The following is an 18,483-nucleotide window of genomic DNA, read 5'->3' on the forward strand; positions in this document are numbered from 1 at the left end:
TTGATGCATATATGTCAGTACAAAGCCTAAAATTTTAATGCAACCTAAGCTATATGCTTTACTAACATGAGTTATGTATGGGTCATGCTTTTAAACACATTGATATATACAGTCCATGTAAAATACAGTAACATTGTACCACATTTGTCCAAACTTCCATGTGAAGCTTTGTACCATACTTTGCATTTTTCAAACATGACTCGACAGTTTACACAATGCCAGACTTGAGAAAGGTTCTTCTTTTAAAAGTGTACACATAAAATTTCTTTTTTCTGGTAACACATTTATCTTAAATCCTGCTCAGCAGTGCTTATTATTGATATGTGACTTCTGTGATATTTCCAGTAGCCATGTTTTTTGCTTATTTGCATATTTTCTTCAGGGGAAAGTTTGATGAAAGAGATGTCGCAGTGAAACGATTGTTGAAAGAGTATTACAGTCTTGCAGAGCAAGAGGTGAAATTATTACGAGAATCAGATCAGCATCCCAATGTTGTAAGATATTTTTGGATGGTGAGTGTTTTTGGTGTATGTCTATGTATATGACGTAAATGGTTTCACATTTAATGTTATTTTTGGATGGTGAGTATCCTGGTACACATCAATGGCTATGATGTATTTTTGTTTCATACTTGATGAACACAGTATTGAGAGTATATAAGCAATAAAACACAATGTTTGTATTAATTGTGATTGTTACACAAAACAAAATGTTTTAACTCTCGATATTACTCCACCAGTTATCACTTTGTGTAAAAATTCTATACACGTTTTTACTCTCAGAGCCAGCTGGAGAGAATTGAAACTGAAAGAGTCATATCTTTAAGAATATTTATATTCTCACTCTGCAGAATACATAAAAACAACTGGAGAAAAAACATTTTACTTTTGACCAACCTGAAGGGGTGGATACATGTTATTGAAGATGCATGAGTTCTGATCTCATATTATATTTTTGGTTTAAACAATGAACTGATTATGAATTTTAAAATATTAGGTTTGTCCGCTACAATGAATCATTAATCATCTACAGAACTTACACTATATAATATCTCAAATATTCTTTTTGAAGATTAATGTTTTCTCTGGTATATATTTTGAATATAAAGATATGAGATGGCCAATTTATGGACATAAATCTAAACTTGTTCATGATATCTCTATATGACTTGGTACACGTCTAGGACATTTTTGCCTTACATACATCTTTTATTTCAGTACATTTTAAGCTCCCTTGTCTGTCCATTGACACTGTTTGTCCTTCCGTAACAGTTATTTTTCTAGAACATAAGTCTTAAGCCAAGTACGAATAAAGGTATAGGTTCACATCTTACATATTAAGCACTCTGACATTGATTTTAATGTCCATCATCTTGATTCTACTGTCAATGGAGGGAGCATCATGACTCAAATAAGTATAAATGATTGCTTTGTAAAAAATATTCAGTGTGTAGACATATTCCTTGAATTATAACACTTTGGTAGCATATGCTTCCTAAGCAAATAATTGGAACTGAAAACTTAGCATTTTGGTACATCTTGATAATATCTCAAGGTGAGATACCTTTAGAATTAAATCTGTACTGCACTCAGATGTATCTGATGAAATATTTGACTTAGAATCTGTATTTCACCAACACATTTTAATGGCCAAGCTGAAATATCCAGGTTTTTAGATTTAGTTATATTTTGATTATCTTATTTAATGCTGTTGTAGGTAACATATGTAGTATTAGAGCATACAATTTACTGCTTGTTGTTTGTATTTTGTTTTAGGAAGAAGATACCCATTTTCTCTTGATTGCACTAGAACTCTGTGAGGGAAATTTGCAGGATTATATCGATGGCAAATTTAAGAATATGAAAAACATCGAACCAATAGAATTGCTTCACCAGGCCTTGAGTGGTCTAGCACATCTGCATTCCTTAGGCATAGGTAAGTCTTTGTTCCGACTTTAACAACCAAAGAGACCACTCCACACATATCACCTCCTCTTAACACTGACATTAAAACGACCTATTTTGCCAGACTTGCAATCATTTATTTTGGCTCGCTCTTCTGTACTTATGACCAGATTTTGATAAAACTTACATATGCTTATATCATTTGTATCTCAGACAAAGCAGATAATGAGCCAGAATCACACATTTTATTTCGCAAATTTTTTTTTATCAAAACATGCCACCAATCTGGAAGCCGTATTTCTGATTTTGGTCAGACGTACAATATAGACTTATATAATCAAGATCTCGCAAGCGTTTGATAGTGAGGGGATATTACAACTTCTAAAATAGTGTTGCATGACAGAGTTTGTAATACTTAGGAGCTTACAAACAGTAATAGTTGCATTCACTAATGCAGTTTTATAGTTAACATATTTTTTACAGGAAATGAGAGTTAGGGTCATGGGTTTTGAAAAACCAAATTAATGGTAAGAACAAATGAATATCATAATTGGTAAATTTTTTGTTAGTAATGCTCAGCAAAAAATGTTTGATTCTTCTTGATTTCAGATGATGGGTTTAAGTGTTCACAACCAGTGAATCTCATTGGTGTCTAGGATTTACTATGTTCCATGTTGAGTTATGTTTGATTTGTGCAAAGGGTATATCACTGAATGTATGTCCAGGATAACATCAATGTTCCGCCATGAGCGAATATATACAGCACCAGTTCGCTGCATTTCAGTTTGACTCACTTAGATAAACTGCATATGGTGATATGCATCGTTAAAGTGTTCTATACTTAGTACTTATTGTTTCTGTTTCAGGTGTAAATGCTTGTGCATCAGGGGTGAATCATAAGTTAATGCGCTGTAAATAAATTCTACTCATTGCTGGTTTTCATATCTACGTCATTTTCAATAGTTTATTGGCCATGTTGGGCATGTTTTGCTCCATCCTGATTAGAAATCAGATGTCCTGAGCACTTACAATATTATGAGATACATGTAATCCTAACATTCATTGGCAGTTTCTGGGAATCCCTGATGACGCCTTGTCTCTAATTAGTTCTTTTGAAGTTATCTAACATGCTATCATGTTCTCTGCCATAATAGAATTTCCAGACATCCTATTTTGCTAGAGGTTATGTTCTCATCAGTTAGCTCTATGACCTGATCATGGAAACAGTAGTTGTTTTTTTCCAGGGACATACAGTAGTGTTTTTATGGTGTTATGGCTGGGGCATCAAAAAGCACTAACATTGAAATGCAATGGAAACATCAAAATGCACTTGATGTGGAATCAGGTAGGGGCATCCAGGTGCAATTGTATCTATCAAAGTGTTAATTTGTATTGAAATCTTCCACATGTCATCGTAATCAACCTTTTATCTATTTGAATGATTATTGTCTATACTATATGATTATGCACCTGACCATATCTAAGTAATGAGGTGGGTTGGAGGCAAATAATGATCTCAAAGAATTAGTGAATTGGCATTCTGTGCAGCGTTATAAGAGACTCTAGATTGTGTATAAATATGCGCACATATACAATGGTTTTCAAGCATTTGCTAACCTTTGCTGGAAAGTTTACTCCTGATGCCACCTTGGTAAGTTACTAATGTGACCGTTTGTGTATCCTATCAACATTTTCTAAGTGAGATGACTCATGTTTGTTTTTTAGTTCACAGGGACATAAAACCACAGAATGTTTTGCTATCCAAGCCCAGTGCTCAAGGTGAAGTCAGGGCCATGATCTCAGACTTTGGTTTCAGCAAAAAGCTGCCTCCAGAGAAAATGGCATTTTCTTCAAAATCTAATGTTTTGGGGACACAGGGATGGATATCTCCAGAGATGTTAAAACAGGGCCAGAAAAGAGTAAGGGTGTTATTTTGATGTGTTCATTGTGATGATATTTCATAATAAATCAAGATTATTATAGGTTGATTCAGTACTAACATAAACAAACACAAGTTAATTTTGCATTAACCTTTTGTTTGGATCAGTCAAATTGGAAAAGAATATCCTAGCATGAACAAATGCAATTATTATCACTCAGCATAATTCAAATGCTTTTTCCTCATAGCAACATAAAGACTGTTAGGTAATTGCCATAAAGAGTCTTTTATACATTTATTTGACAAAATGGTGATTAAAACATAAACCGATCAGAGACAAATAACCACACTAGCGCAGGTATTTTAACAGACTTAAAATATCTTGGGTGATCAGAGATAAATAACCAGATTAGCAGCGATTACTTTATTGACTGACAATAGCTATGTTAATCAGACTTGTGTTATAGACCCCTTCTGGGAACACCCGCTAAGCTCATGTGCACAGGGCAAGTAGTCTAAGTGGAACACCTCTATTCATTTGAAGTTAGGTAACTTTAGCAAATAAGTGTTGAGGAAACAAAAGTTATTCTGTGTTTCCTTGCATGATAATGTTTAATTGATTGGCTAGATTGTGATCAGTGGCAATGTTTCTTCAAATGGGGTTGTACTCAGTATAGTATGTCAGCATATAAAAAGTGCAGAAGTGTGATTTATTACCTTTCACTGCAAAATGTTGAAATGCATATGCGATTCAGGGAATAATGAATTATCAGTGCAGTGAGCAAAGTCTGGCAAAAATTAAATTTTTGAACGCCTGATAAATGGAATTTGACTGTGGGAACCATATCGGAAAGGGGAGCAATTATTGTTTGCACATACTGCAAACTTTATCGCATGAAAGACATCCATCAGCATAGTAACACTACCCAACATGCTGACAATTAATGCCTGAATGCAGAGTTCAATTCCTAAAGTAACTTATATGTAGTAGCTTATAAATAATTGGGACATTGCATACTTAACACTTCCTCACAGCAATGCAGATGCAAAGAGATCATTGTCTTGCCAGAGAAAATTTCATTGAGATCTTCCAGTCATTGGTGAGTGAAAATATGAATGGCACTTGCATCAGCTTTACTCCCACCTTTTTTGAACTATTGTGAGCATACAAGACAGCTCTTGGTTAAAACTGTATCTCACTATCCACTAGAATTTTAAGACACACTTGGTATATTTATTTAATTCAAAGTGTGTAAGGTTGTGACTCTGTGCCTTATGATCTTTTTAGCTAATATATTTGACATGAATAAAAAACCAAAAATTTCAGTTATGCTTCAAGTGGGCAGCTGCTGTGCTTAGTTTCTTATTCCTTTTTCAAAACATTTGTCGCCTCCAGATAGTTTAAAAACATTCTTTGTGCTCCGACAAAAATAAGACATTGTAATAGTTAAATAGATAAATTATTGTGAGGTAAAATTAAAAATTATTCTGACTGAAAGACAATGATTTCCATCCCATCTCCACTTCTGAAAATAAAGTGGTGGTTCCCTAAGTGTGCCAGTGATTTTATGTTTCAAAGTGTGTTAAATGTTTCAAAGAAAACATATTTTATATCCTTTGATACCGATTCGAAGATCTATTAACTTTCTTTAGGCTTTTATGAGTTGATAAATTATTTTCAATAGTACAATTGTGATTTTATTTTGGTTCATGCACACTGCTCGCCACTACGAAGGTTTATACAGAATTTTTGCTTGACTGGTTTTAAGTCTCAATCATCCATCAACCCTAGCCAACATTGTCTGAGAGGGTAGCTGGTATGTTTGTATCTGTGGTCTGGTGCACAAAGTTAGACCATCCCAAATTTTGACATAGTGATGAAACTGGAAAGAGGGCTATTTATCAAAACCTGTTTGAGTTGTCTCACTATGTCTTTACGTGGGACTGAGAAACCTTGTGTACAAACACCTCAAACCCAATTTTACTGACAAGATTTACATGAGAATCTAACTGATTAAGGCTGGAGCTACAGGCAGACATGACATTCTTATTGCAACTAAGCAGGTGGTTACTTTCACATCAAACCATGGCAGTGACAGGGATCAGTTCCATCAATAAGTCTGAGAGAACTAGCTGTAGAAATTCTAATAGTTCATACCTTCAACATGATGAACATGATTTTATAAACAGAATTTCACAAACGATATCAGAATTAATAATTTGCAATGAATTCAGAGCTACTTTACAGGCACTCATGAAAAGCATGAAGCGGGAAAAAGCAATTCTGTAAAGATAAGTAGAAGAAAAATACCGTGCCAAAGTAAATCACGCAAATGGTCATATACTAAAATACAGAAGGAAGAAAAATCAATAATGTTTGGAAAACGTAAAAAAAAACGATTTAATTATCAATGTTATAAATGAAAATGTGATGGGAACTTACAGTATTGTAAAGTGAATAATAAATAATCCAGAGAAAAAGCCCAAAAGAATGAAAAATTCCATATAAATTTCAAAACTGGAAATGTCCTTATTCGAAAAGAATCATGAGGCTGTCAAAATGGCAAGGAATTAATGGTTCAAAATACTGATGAAAACCGCTTATAAAATGACATATGGCAAATTGATGAGCAGCATTAGGTACATGATGCCTAATATTAGAGCCTTGGGTGGAGTAATGCTTTGAGTCCACTGTGCAATTCCTCCTTTCTACCTTTTAGAATAAATCCACGGTTCTTTCCCTAATCAGGATCGCTATGTCTTGGCCTGTTGCAGTTGTCCCCTTTGGTTTCAAGAAAATAAATATGTGTGTGTATGTGTGTGTACTAACATGATATAAAAAGAGAATTTACATGTACAGTATTGAAAAATTTGCCAATAGAATTACCTACTTCTGGTGTTATTTACTGTATCACACTTTAGATTAGACTGAGTTTGATGGTGGCACAAACAGTCATCAAGTGTGAAAACTGCACGGTCAAAGTCATGTGTGAAGCTGGCTCACTTCTTATATTAGGACTGTAAGTCTAAAGACAGTGAAGTTGTTTTTATTTAAACTTATATCATGACATCTAAATGTACAGATCGTATTTTTGTCAAGCTCTTGATCAAAAATCAATAATGTCTCATTTTGTGTCTTGCCTCTAGTTAATCAATTCTCAAAAAATTGTGATATACAAAATATTTATATTCATGCAGGTCTCATGACATGATAAACTGTTATGGTCAAATTTGAAAGCTCTGTATTATTTTCAGAAGCTGTTTAAGTAATGACAATATAATATTTTGGATAATGTGACCTGTGCTACTATCAAGATCCTATCTGCAAAGCTAATGCCACAATTATCTCATGGATGCCTATAATGATGAGTTGGCTGTAATTTAACACCGTTTACTTATTGTCCAACACTATGAAATTTTGCACCTTTAGATTTTGTAATTTTCATAAGTTTATCACAAAGTAATGTTCACATTTAACATACATGTTTTTTTGTTAATACTTGAATTTAAAGACGATTTTTAGAGAGATGAAACTGAATATGCTTATATACATCATATACAATTTTTTCTTGTATCTATTATCTTAAAGGTTAAAGTATTCAATTCTTTCACAAATGTTAGAAAGATTGTCTGTATACTGATATAAGACATTATGCTGGGTGTAATATTCTATGTGCTGTGTGGTAATCTTGTTTCTTAAATCACATTTTGTCATATGCCATTATTTTGGGGTTATCTTCTAGCATAGTTGTAAACTTTGAGAGGGTATTTCTACATGCTTAAGCATCTATGTTATTTCTCATGGTCAAGATACTCTGGCCATGTACAGGTATATAATTTGAACGAGCGAAGCTATTTTCATGCAATTCCTGCTTACAGTTATCTGGACGTGATAGTGTATTATGTATTCATAGTCCGATTCTCTACCCCTATAGTTAAGGTAATAAAAAGGGAATCGAGTGTTCAGCTTCCTTATCTTGGCTGTAATTGTAATTTAATTATTCCATATATTTTGATGACATTTCATCTTGCTTCACATTTTTTTGTAAAGTTGGCGCATTTGTAGCTCAAAGATCAAGGTATTTGGTAGAGAAATGGGAATGCAATTGGCAGATAATGTGCTGTGTGGTACTCATGTTACTTAAATCACATTTTATCATATGCCATTATTTTGGGATTATCTTCTGAGCATAGTTGTAAATTTTGTGATGGTATTTCTACATGCTTAAGCATCAATCGATGTGCATCTTATCCACAAGTGTCATCAATGTTTGTTATGCCTGCAGATATATGCTTAATAATGGAAGATCGTGCAAATATCATGTTTGTCTCAGTATTTCTTTCATTTAACAATTTTCCATTAATTTCAATATGTCGCAAATGTTGGAAACAACACCTAATGGAGCTTTATGGAAAGTGAGGCTGCAATGTACAGTATAAAGCATCATTACTTTATTATCTGTTCTGCATGAACTTATAAGTGATATAATTTTAGCTCCCATAAGAATTAGATCAAAAATATACTTTGACGTGCAAAGAAATGTTTATATTTGGCTATAAACTCGTGGAGTATTTTAAGCAAGTTCTATTTTTGACAACTTGCATATCAACCAGTAAAACTCCCTATAATATATTATCTCCCCAAAAAAATTACACTTGTAATGGTTTAATCAAATAATTGGTGGAAATATTAATACTCACATAATTTTCCAATAATTGTGTGTATCTTGGCATCAGTGAGAAATGTAATTTTCATGCCTTTGTAGTAGGGACTTTTTATATGATATCAATGTTTTCCAATTTTCTAGTCTTGTACATGGTCATGTTGAATAGAATCCACATTTCAGGAAATGTTCTGCTTTTGCAGTCCAAAACAATACAAGCAGAATTATTACAGCACACTCACCCCATGGCCTTATGGACATTAATCATTTGGTTTAACAGGTCTAGCTCTGTGGCCTATGTAAGTGAGAACAGACATTTGTGTTTATGCAAATTAATTAAATGATTATTTACAGGACTTACAATTAGTTTTAGATTATGAAAATGTTGATGATATTTGAGGCAAGATAGTAGATTAAGTTTCTCTAATTAGCAGTGGTACCTTGTACATAGATTTTAAAGAAATAGATAATTTATACTTGAACTCTGACAATCTTTGCCAACCGTTAAACATAAACTGCATTTATTTAACATTTATATTTTGAGAAAGAGGTTGAAAGTGAGTGTGAGTCTGATCAGATATATTATAATCATTTATATGTTTTCAAATCAACTTCCAGACAAAAACTCATTAGTGAGATAACAAATGTTTAGTTTAATGTAGGAAACACAGATCTGTGTACCAGAATCAATCAAGCCAGTTATAAAAATATGATATCAGGATGTCTACTGTGAAGTCTGCTAGGCTGATATATATATGCAGAGGCAGAAATGGTTAGAGGGAGCTTTTGAATTTGAATTGGTACAGGGAAAAGAAACCATTAAAGAAATATGTAGCCTTGACATTTGTTTTTTTGCTCCACCAGCCAATTCTCCAGTGTAGCTGCTGCCTACACTACACAGCTACAACATTTTCTTCTAAACTACTTAATTTTATGTATCATACTTTGAAGAAATGTTCATTGTGACAGGTTTAGTTAATGTTTCCTATAGCTTCCATAGCAATCAAGCATCTTTTACATCAACCTTGAGAAAACCAGTTTTAATATTTAAAAAAATGTTAAGTCAAAATATACAAGTAAAAGACAAATATTATACATCTCTTACAATAGTTGTTTGTACTGTTATGTGTATCTGTATTGTTTATAAATTCTGGCACATGATGTTCTCAAATATTTGTAATTTTTATTCATGGCTGTAATTTGTACAGAGTATCTTTAGCTAGATTGTGCCTCCACGAAATGAGTCTTTTAAGACTGTAGAATTACCATGTTGACATTACTAATAATAATCGCAAAAAGATTTAATGAAACGTTCAGTTATTTACTCATTGGCTGATGGTTCTAGAAGAATTTATTAACTTCCCATCGGTATTTATTTATTTATTTATCATGTGAAGTGGGTGGTCAGCCATTTAACAGTGTCATCATCAGCAAGGTACAGAGCCTGCAGTCCATTGGGGAACTTTGTCGGTGGACAGTTCTTCACAATGTGTGACATGGTCTGTAGAACTCCATAGCAACATGACTAGTCGATGGCCTGGCCATATCGGACAAGGTTGGCTGTACAATGACAGTGCTGTCTGAAAACGGTTCAGCGTGGTCCACAGTTGCCATGGAAGGTTGAAGCTAGGAGGCCAGACAGATAGCTCAGCTATGAGGGGAGGTTTACATATGTTGAAGACCACTTGACACTCCATGCTGAAATAGCTGACATATCCTCGGGCAATGAACCTAACCAGATTGGATGTCTCAAAGTCAAGCAGTTTGCTGGACGTGAAGTGATGTCCGTGTACAGTGGAAGTTTCTCACTGGCATAGATCTCAGACAACACATTTGTGGCTGCTTCCTGGTTACGCAGATGTGGATGAGGAATGTTGCTGAGTGCCGGCAGCCATGGTAAAGGAGTAGAGCGTAGTGTTGAACTAGACATGAATTAACTTGGTGTGCGATGATCGAGCCCAGACAAGAGTGCAGTACTTGGCTGTCAAATAACAGTGCTTATGTCTGTAGTGTTTGAGCACTAGTACCCCAGGTTGAGCCAGCCAATTTGCAGAGTAAGATGTTTCGAGTGCTAAGTTTTTCAGTAGTTTTCTAGTGACCAAGATATGTTGGTGTCCAGTCATGCTCTATTTGCTGCCCATTGAGCAGGATGCCAAGCTCACGATTCACATTTAAGGTGGAAAATGCTGGAGACTGTCTTTGTTGCACTTGGCTGTAGACGCCATTTCTTGAAGAAGTCTGTCTTTTCCTCTGGGTCCTTGTTCAATACCTCAAGCTCAGTAAATGAACGACTTTGGGTCCCGTGAGTAGTGTCATCTGCATAAATAAACTTGCGTGATTGTGTTACAGGTAAGTCATTGATATAGGCATTGAACTAACTTGGTGAAAGAACAGACCCTTGTGGGAGTCAATTAGTCAGATGCCTCCACGGGCTACAGCTCTCTCAGATGTGCACTCTGAAGCACCTGTCGTGAAGGAACACTTTGATAGTCTCAACTATTCAGCGTGGTAATACTTTAGAAATTTTCAAAAACAACCCTGAAAACCTGACCATGTCTTAGTGACCAGAAAGGTTAAAAGTAAGAAAAATAAGAAAAATACACACGAAATTTTAATGAAGAACAATTTTTCAATGACCTAAATAAAGTTCCATGGAATGTGATCCAAAATTTGGATGACATAGATGAAGCCATGAGAGTGTGGACTGACTTATTCATGGATGTAGTCTCTAAGCATGCACCACTGAAAGTACATCAAGTAAAAACTGAAGTTCAACCTAATTGGCTTACTACTGAAATCCCAGATGCGATGAAAACACGAGACCAATTCAAGGCTATTGGAAACCATGCACAATATAAAGTATGGAGAAATAAAATAAACAAGTATGATTAAAAAAAGAAGCTTAAAAAAATCTAATTATCAATCATTGCTTGAAAAACAAAAAGAGCAACGCAAACTCCATTTGGAAAGTCTTCATTGAACTCACCGGAGGAACACACAAAGATCAGACAAATAAAATTCACTTACTTCTGGTAAATGACACCATAGTAACTGATGAGACTGACATTGCAAATGTTTTCAATGATTCTTTTTACCAACATTGCCACAAAGTTAAAAGAACCAGTCAACTTTAATGAACTGAAAAAATTATGCAGCTGCAGCAAAATCCCAAATGAGATATGTTTCTCTATCCCACCAGTATCAGAAAACTTTGTTAAAATATGTCTCAGTGAACTTGATACCAAAAAAGCTACAGGACTTGATCAGATTGGTCCACGACTCATTAAATCTTCTGCCTCTGCTTTTTTATATAGCATAACATTCATAATTAATTTAATTATTGCAACCTCATCTGTCCCCAAAATATGGAACTGCAAAGTAACTCCCATTCACAAATCTGGTTCTAAGAATGATGTTGATAACTACCAGCCAATCTCAATACTACCAACCGTGTCAAAATTGATTGAAAAACATATCCATGACTCATTCATGTCATATTTAACCAACCACTTGCTTTTACACCCTAATCAATCAGGCTTTAGACAGAAACACTCATGTGAGACTGCCTTGGTCTACCTAACTGATAAATGGATTCAAGCACTTGACCAAGGTTGAATAATAGGATCCTTATTTGTACATTTCAGGAAAGCTTTTGACATGGTGGATCAAGAAATCCTTTGGAAGAAACTGAAAATATACCACTATGATCAAAACAGTTAGATGGTTTACTTCCTACTTAAGTGAGAGAACACAGCATGTTTACATAAATAAAGTTCTGTCTGAACCTGGAACAGTTAGATATGGAGTACCACAAGGCTCAATTCTAGGTCCATTACTATTCATTTTATTTATTAATGACCTACCACTTTTACTAAGAGACTCAATATCATCTACAGATCTCTATGCAGATGACACAACATTTTCAGACATCCAAAACACAAAGCATGAACTTGAAATTTCTTTTCAGAACGCCCTAAACAAACTGGAAGACTGGTGCACATGCAATGGCATGGTGGTAAATACTGGTAAAACTAAAATATTACTTACCTCAACATGGCAAAAAAGGACAAATCTTGATAGTGATGAATTATGTCTGACATGGAAAGATACAAATTGGCAAATGGTCTGTCATGATAGACTACTTGGTGTTCTGGTAGATAATAACCTATCATGGACTGAACATATCAGTAAAAAAGTAAATTCAAGTTTAAGGCTTCTCTGTAGGATAAGACATTTTCTCGATGAAAGGCACAGAAAACTATTTTATAACAGTTATATACAACCCTATTTAGACTACTGTAATACAGTATGGGATAATTCAAATGATAAAACATAGCAAAGCTGGCATGTCTTCAAAAAAGAAAGCAAGGAAAATTTAGCTGGGAAGTTAAAAATATTACCTAATCTGTTTGAGAAAAGCCAAATTAATGTACAGGATATCCCATAATAGTGCTCCTGAATATTTACAATCACTATTCCAGTATAGGCTACCTGTTAATACTCCCCACCTGCGATCCATGTCTACCAAACGGTATAAAATTCCCAAACCAAATAAGGAGTTATTTAAAAAAGTTTACAATACTCTGGAACTCTGCTCTGGAATAGTATTCCAGTTGAGATTAAAAAGCCCACTCTATTTCCTTCTTCCAAACCCAATATATCCAGTGGCTTCAGAGATGCAGATAAAACAAATAAATTCCTTTGTATGAGGGCCTCAAGATAGATTAGTTTGTAGCTAATTGTGTTATCCTCTTTAAATAAGGTCGTTTATATATGCCACTGTTATATCAAGGAAAACTACTCCAGTTGTAAGTTTCCTCTGAAAACCGGACCTTCCATTGGTTAGGCTTTGTCACATGAACAGGCAATATCGAGATAAATTGAGTAGTAAGATCCATCACATGGGGTATATTGTGAAATATAATCCTAATGGAAGTTGTATATGACTGGAGATATGAGCAGCCAGATTCATTCCTATTTTGGAGTAATTCTTATTTCATGTGTTCCTGGTTTAAATCTTCATGCTTGTTATGTGTTGTAATTAAATATTAATTGAGAGGAAAAAATGTATGTTTGGGCTGTTATGTGGAAATAGAAAGTGCTCCTTATTTGTACTATAATATTATCCTGGAACTGCTGCAAATTATTTAAAGAAGTTCAGGACAATGTCATCTTGACAATGTCACGATTTTAGGCAGACCAGTACATTTCCAGTCTTGAAATTCATATGGAATTTTCATTTCAGTCTTTTGAATTTTCTTAGAACTTCATCAGGTTATTTTGGATTCACTTCAAAATACTATTGGTTCCTATCACATTTTTAGTTATAGCATCAATATTTATATTATTTGTTAAGTTTTAAAAAGCTTGTTGATTTTGATTCTTTCTTTTACTTGGTTTATGACCACAGAGTTATAAAAGTATGGAGAACCATAACTGACTGCTAGGGGACCAAATATTTATCTTGGCTGTGAGGAAAGAGGTCACCTTAAATTTTCTTTCAAATCAAGATTTATTTTATAAATTAACTGAAGATAGTTAATTATTTTCAATTAATACAACTAGATATAACAAGGTCTTTTTCAGCAGAATAGAACCAGATTGTCTCAAGCTACATGGTGGCAGGAAATTTGTATCTTTAAGGGTAAAATATTGAACCATACCTAAACATTAAATGTCCACCCTTGAATTTGTTGCAAATATCTGTGAACCAAGTGTATTTGCACCTTGTTATTCTTTTCGGACCTCGTGTGGCTGAGAGGTTTAAAGTGAGTTAACATCAAACTCTATGCACTCATTTATCTTACTGTAGCCTTTTTGTGAATGGATAGTATATGAACATGGTATTTGCATTAAATGACTTCTTATATAGTGTAGTTATTTGAAACTGAAAATTATGTCTAATGTTGCAGCCATATCGACCCTCTTAAGTATATATCCCCACTCATCATGAATTGACAGTGATATTGACATGGATGTTTCAACAGAGGTCATCTAGTGATGTGTGGATGGGTCCTAATGAATATGGTACTGATTGGGCAGCAAATATGGGTGCTAAAGTGGCCATCTTGAAAACAAGCAGTTATTTCATCTTAATTGATGATCAACAATTTTACAATATGCTGATATTACATCCCATATGGTCACTACTGCAGCCAATTTTACAAATACTTTTGCATAAGAATATTAGAAAGGTTTCCACACTCACTAGCTAAGATCAAGAAATAAACTAATATTGAATGGCTGAAATTTCATTTCTGACATGATTCTTTTCAAGGCACATTGTTTTTCTTTAAGGAGGTCAACCTGAGTTCAGTAAGCAGTGACATTTCCATATATTAATATGAGGTATGGTCTCAGTTGGCTAACTTTTTTAATGCACTAGAAGCTTTAGTAGTAGACTGTGTTCAAAGTTGATAGAATCAGTTTGGTACGTAGACATTTGAATGTTTCATAACCAACTAAATGTATGCAAATTCAAGGGGGCTCTTATTACCTGAGTTAATGATAAACTCAAAGCTGTAATGGTAGTGAGGACAATACGTCTTTTTTGGATAATTACAGATGATCGGGGTATCTTCATTCATTAGTTTAATAATATATATTCCCATGGACTGGCTGGTGGATGTAAGGATATATTTTTGTGAAGATTATAACTACAAAAGACTCCTTGCTAAATTGCAGACACAACGCTCAGTTACTATTCTCGTCATTTCAGACTAACGCTGTAGATATCTTCTCAGCTGGTTGTATGATGTGCTATGTGCTAACCCAGGGAATACATCCATTTGGGAATGATGACTTAGAGATACAGTACAATATCCGGCAAGGAAAATTTAATTTGAATAGCCTACCTAAGACATCAGGTGAGTTGCAGTATTATTAACAGCTGACAACACTTTTGCAAACAATGCTTTAAATTATTCTGGCACACTGCTTACTTCACTTTGCAGAAAATCTTACTTTCTAAACTTAGAAGGTATGTGCATATATTGACCCAGTCCCAAATAACATATGTCAGGGGGATAGGTGAATGAAACAACTTAAAGGCTTGAGTGAACATAAAATTTCAGTGTAATGCTTGACAGTTCAGCTTCCATCTTTACAAATTAAATTGTTAAGGATGATAAGATATAAAGTGCTTCCATTTTGTGTATGTTCATTCCGAGAAAAGTGACAAATGGAAGAAAAATACAGAAATAATTCCCATCTTCCAATTTTGTATTGTTGAGTAACGAACAACTGACTATGAAAAGATGCAATTATTTCTGTTGTCTTTTTTTCCTAATTGAAGCAACCTTTCAATCCTTCAAAGTCAAATTTTAAAAATCTGATTTCAAAACATGATTTCACAAATAATTACTTTTCATTGTACAAAATAGCAATTCATCGACTTATGCAACATACAGTTTCTTTATCGACACACTGTGGATTCCTTTAGGGAAGATTTTATTGAGTAGAGAAAGAAATGACAACTATCCTAGATTTTTGTAAATAGGGGCAAAACTCTAAGTAAATTGTGTCTGTTAAGAGAAAAGAAGGTGGAACAGCATTTTTATGCTATCATTTGGTGTCCACCATATCAGTTGATGACTGGAAAAAGGATATTCGCTGAAGAGAAAGCAACTTTAATTGTTGTACACCAATACCAATTCAGTTTAACAAGAAATTGTTTTTGTTTAATCACAAATAGTAAAATTATTAAATTTCAAATAAATTGGTCTGTAGACATTTTGGATGTGTATAGAATGATAAACCTAAGATATCTGATTCAATGTGAAACAGGGTTGTTTGAAATAATTCTCACCCACAAGGGTACCCTCTGGCCTTAAAGCGTTGTCCTGCACAAGACAACCATGCACCACTCAGTGCATGAATTTTGTTTAATGAAGCATGGTTAAAAATGCATAACACATCGTGAACATGTACATTTTGTCTCTTTTAAAAGACAGCCTAATATATACGAGATATAATAGTGAAAGGTCTGCCTATACACCAACAACCTCTGTGAGCTATGCAGTAGTCTTCCATCTGGTGACTTTAAATTTGTTAGCCAAACTCTGTACATGCTTGAATCAGTACCACCAGATTCGCAAAATGACTAAAATTTTAAAGTAGACCTTAATTATCTCTAGGAACTCCATGGCGCTCATGATGACTGCCTATTGGTTCCATACACAATGTGTATCACATAGAGTTGACTTAGTAAATATTAGCACAGCTTAGTGAATTAACTGGGGAGGGTGTAAATTTAACTGCACTAAACTAGTCCACAGCTGGTGGAAGAATGGAGTGATACCTTGCCCAATACCGAATCCTGCAGTTCTGCATCAAACTTAACATGCAGGTCACAAATATCTTGATGGAGCTGTACAGTAAGCACAGGTTAGAGGAATCAGGCCAAAGAATGTGTTTGAAAAAGACTTACTTGTGCTCACGAAGAATTCTGTCTTTGAGAAAACACGAGTATTCTGTGGCATCAATGGCAGTATGATGGAAGAATGCAAAGGAACACCAGTCTCAAAAATTTCTCGGGCTCCACCAAAAATCTAGAGCATTCAGATTGCCCACACAGATGCCAAGTACCCAACTGCTATCCATGAAAGCATAGGATTTGGATTGTACTGGGAGTAATAATAATCACACTAGAATGCCCATAGAGGTGAAAAAGGAGATACCAAAACATATCAAAAAGGCCATGGGTATTTCAAAAGACACCTAAAAGCACAACCTGTGGCAACGAATCATACCTATATGCTTTTACCAATCGAAGGTCTTTCATTATCAGGAGGTCAAAATGTAAAGCAAGCACCATATGATATGTCTACCACAAAGCAAAAGAAGTAGACTGGACAAAACAAAATTGATAACTCCAGACAAAATCTTAATGTGCATATAACCACTGCCACACCGAACATGAGAAAGTCGCCTTGGTGGAGGAGTATGTCAGCTCACTCTTGTTTCGGTAAGAACACCATTTGGTTGCTTACTTTGAAACTTCAGGCTCAATCTGTAGTTTCTCGGAACAAAATCTTCTGTGTGGAACACCAGTGACAAAAAGATAAAATACAGATTGCTGGCCTAGGATGTAAAATTTAGCAGAGTGAACACCCAGAAAGACCACGCAATGTGGATGATGTGTTGTTGCCCCCTTTGAGCACTGCTGGTACATATAGTTATGCTCCATTATATGTGAGGTCACTATGTACGTTTTCAGACAAGCCAGTAGGTACTCCGATGTTGATGGAGTAGCCCATACAGACATAGCATGAATGACAGTAATAGGTCCTTCACTGCCTGTCAACTGCGTTACCTCATCAATTAGGGCTGCCTCAACCTCAGGAAGCCTTCCAAACCTATCCAAGGCTAAACTTCGAAAACACACTTTGCTGAAAGCATGCTCTGTTGGATGTACACGGTATGATTGAACCGTTTCACAACGCTCTGTGCATGGCAAAAGTTGCTTGTCCCATATCACATGCCGGTTGTGCTTCTCACAGAGTTGCACACATTGCATCGACAACTGCCAGCCAGAGGAAAAACAGCAGCAGTTTGACCATGTTAAGGGCTGCACTTGAATATAAATGCCGATGCTATAGTAACTTGGAGGGCTAGTTTGTGGTCATGTGCTGGGCTTCCTTGTAATGCTTGGTGACATCAATCACAGTCAGCACATATCTGTACTTGTACCACCCACCTTTGTTGTGTGGCAAAAACAAGAGGTCAGCTGGTTCCTAATTTGGGGATTGAACATGAAACTGCAGTCAGAGATTTCATGCGGCATTCATAAGTAAATCTGCCACTTGGCCAGTTTTCGAGCATTGCCTTGGCAGCATTTTTACACTTCTGAAGTTTCAGCCAGCTTTTTGACAGCTAGCACACCTATTCAGTACTCCATAGGATGTAGATATTGTCACTTGCTTAGAATCCATTGCATTTATGCTGTTGCAACAAGTTTAACAATCTGCAGTTCCTACCTTAAATGCTTACTGGTGATCTACAAATGTGTAGTTTTATCTGTAACTCATGTGTTGCA

General features: G+C 35.0%; 1 protein-coding gene across 7 annotated transcripts in view; it reads left to right on the forward strand.

Annotated features, from left to right (window-relative positions):
• LOC149791320 (uncharacterized) overlaps nt 1-18,483 on the forward strand; it is a 163,660-nt gene that overhangs the window by 110,492 nt on the left and 34,685 nt on the right. For all 7 annotated transcript variants that reach the window (XM_089969849.1, XM_089969848.1, XM_089969852.1 and 4 more), the window contains 4 exons: nt 383-512; nt 1,776-1,935; nt 3,630-3,823; nt 15,166-15,313. In XM_089969849.1, the coding sequence (XP_089825975.1) occupies nt 383-512; nt 1,776-1,935; nt 3,630-3,823; nt 15,166-15,313 (632 nt within the window). The remainder of the gene's footprint in view (nt 1-382; nt 513-1,775; nt 1,936-3,629; nt 3,824-15,165; nt 15,314-18,483) is intronic.

Source organism: Sinohyriopsis cumingii, chromosome 9, assembly GCF_028554795.1.
Source record: "Sinohyriopsis cumingii isolate HCF-2022 chromosome 9, ASM2855479v2, whole genome shotgun sequence".
Classification (NCBI taxonomy): domain Eukaryota; kingdom Metazoa; phylum Mollusca; class Bivalvia; order Unionida; family Unionidae; genus Sinohyriopsis; species Sinohyriopsis cumingii.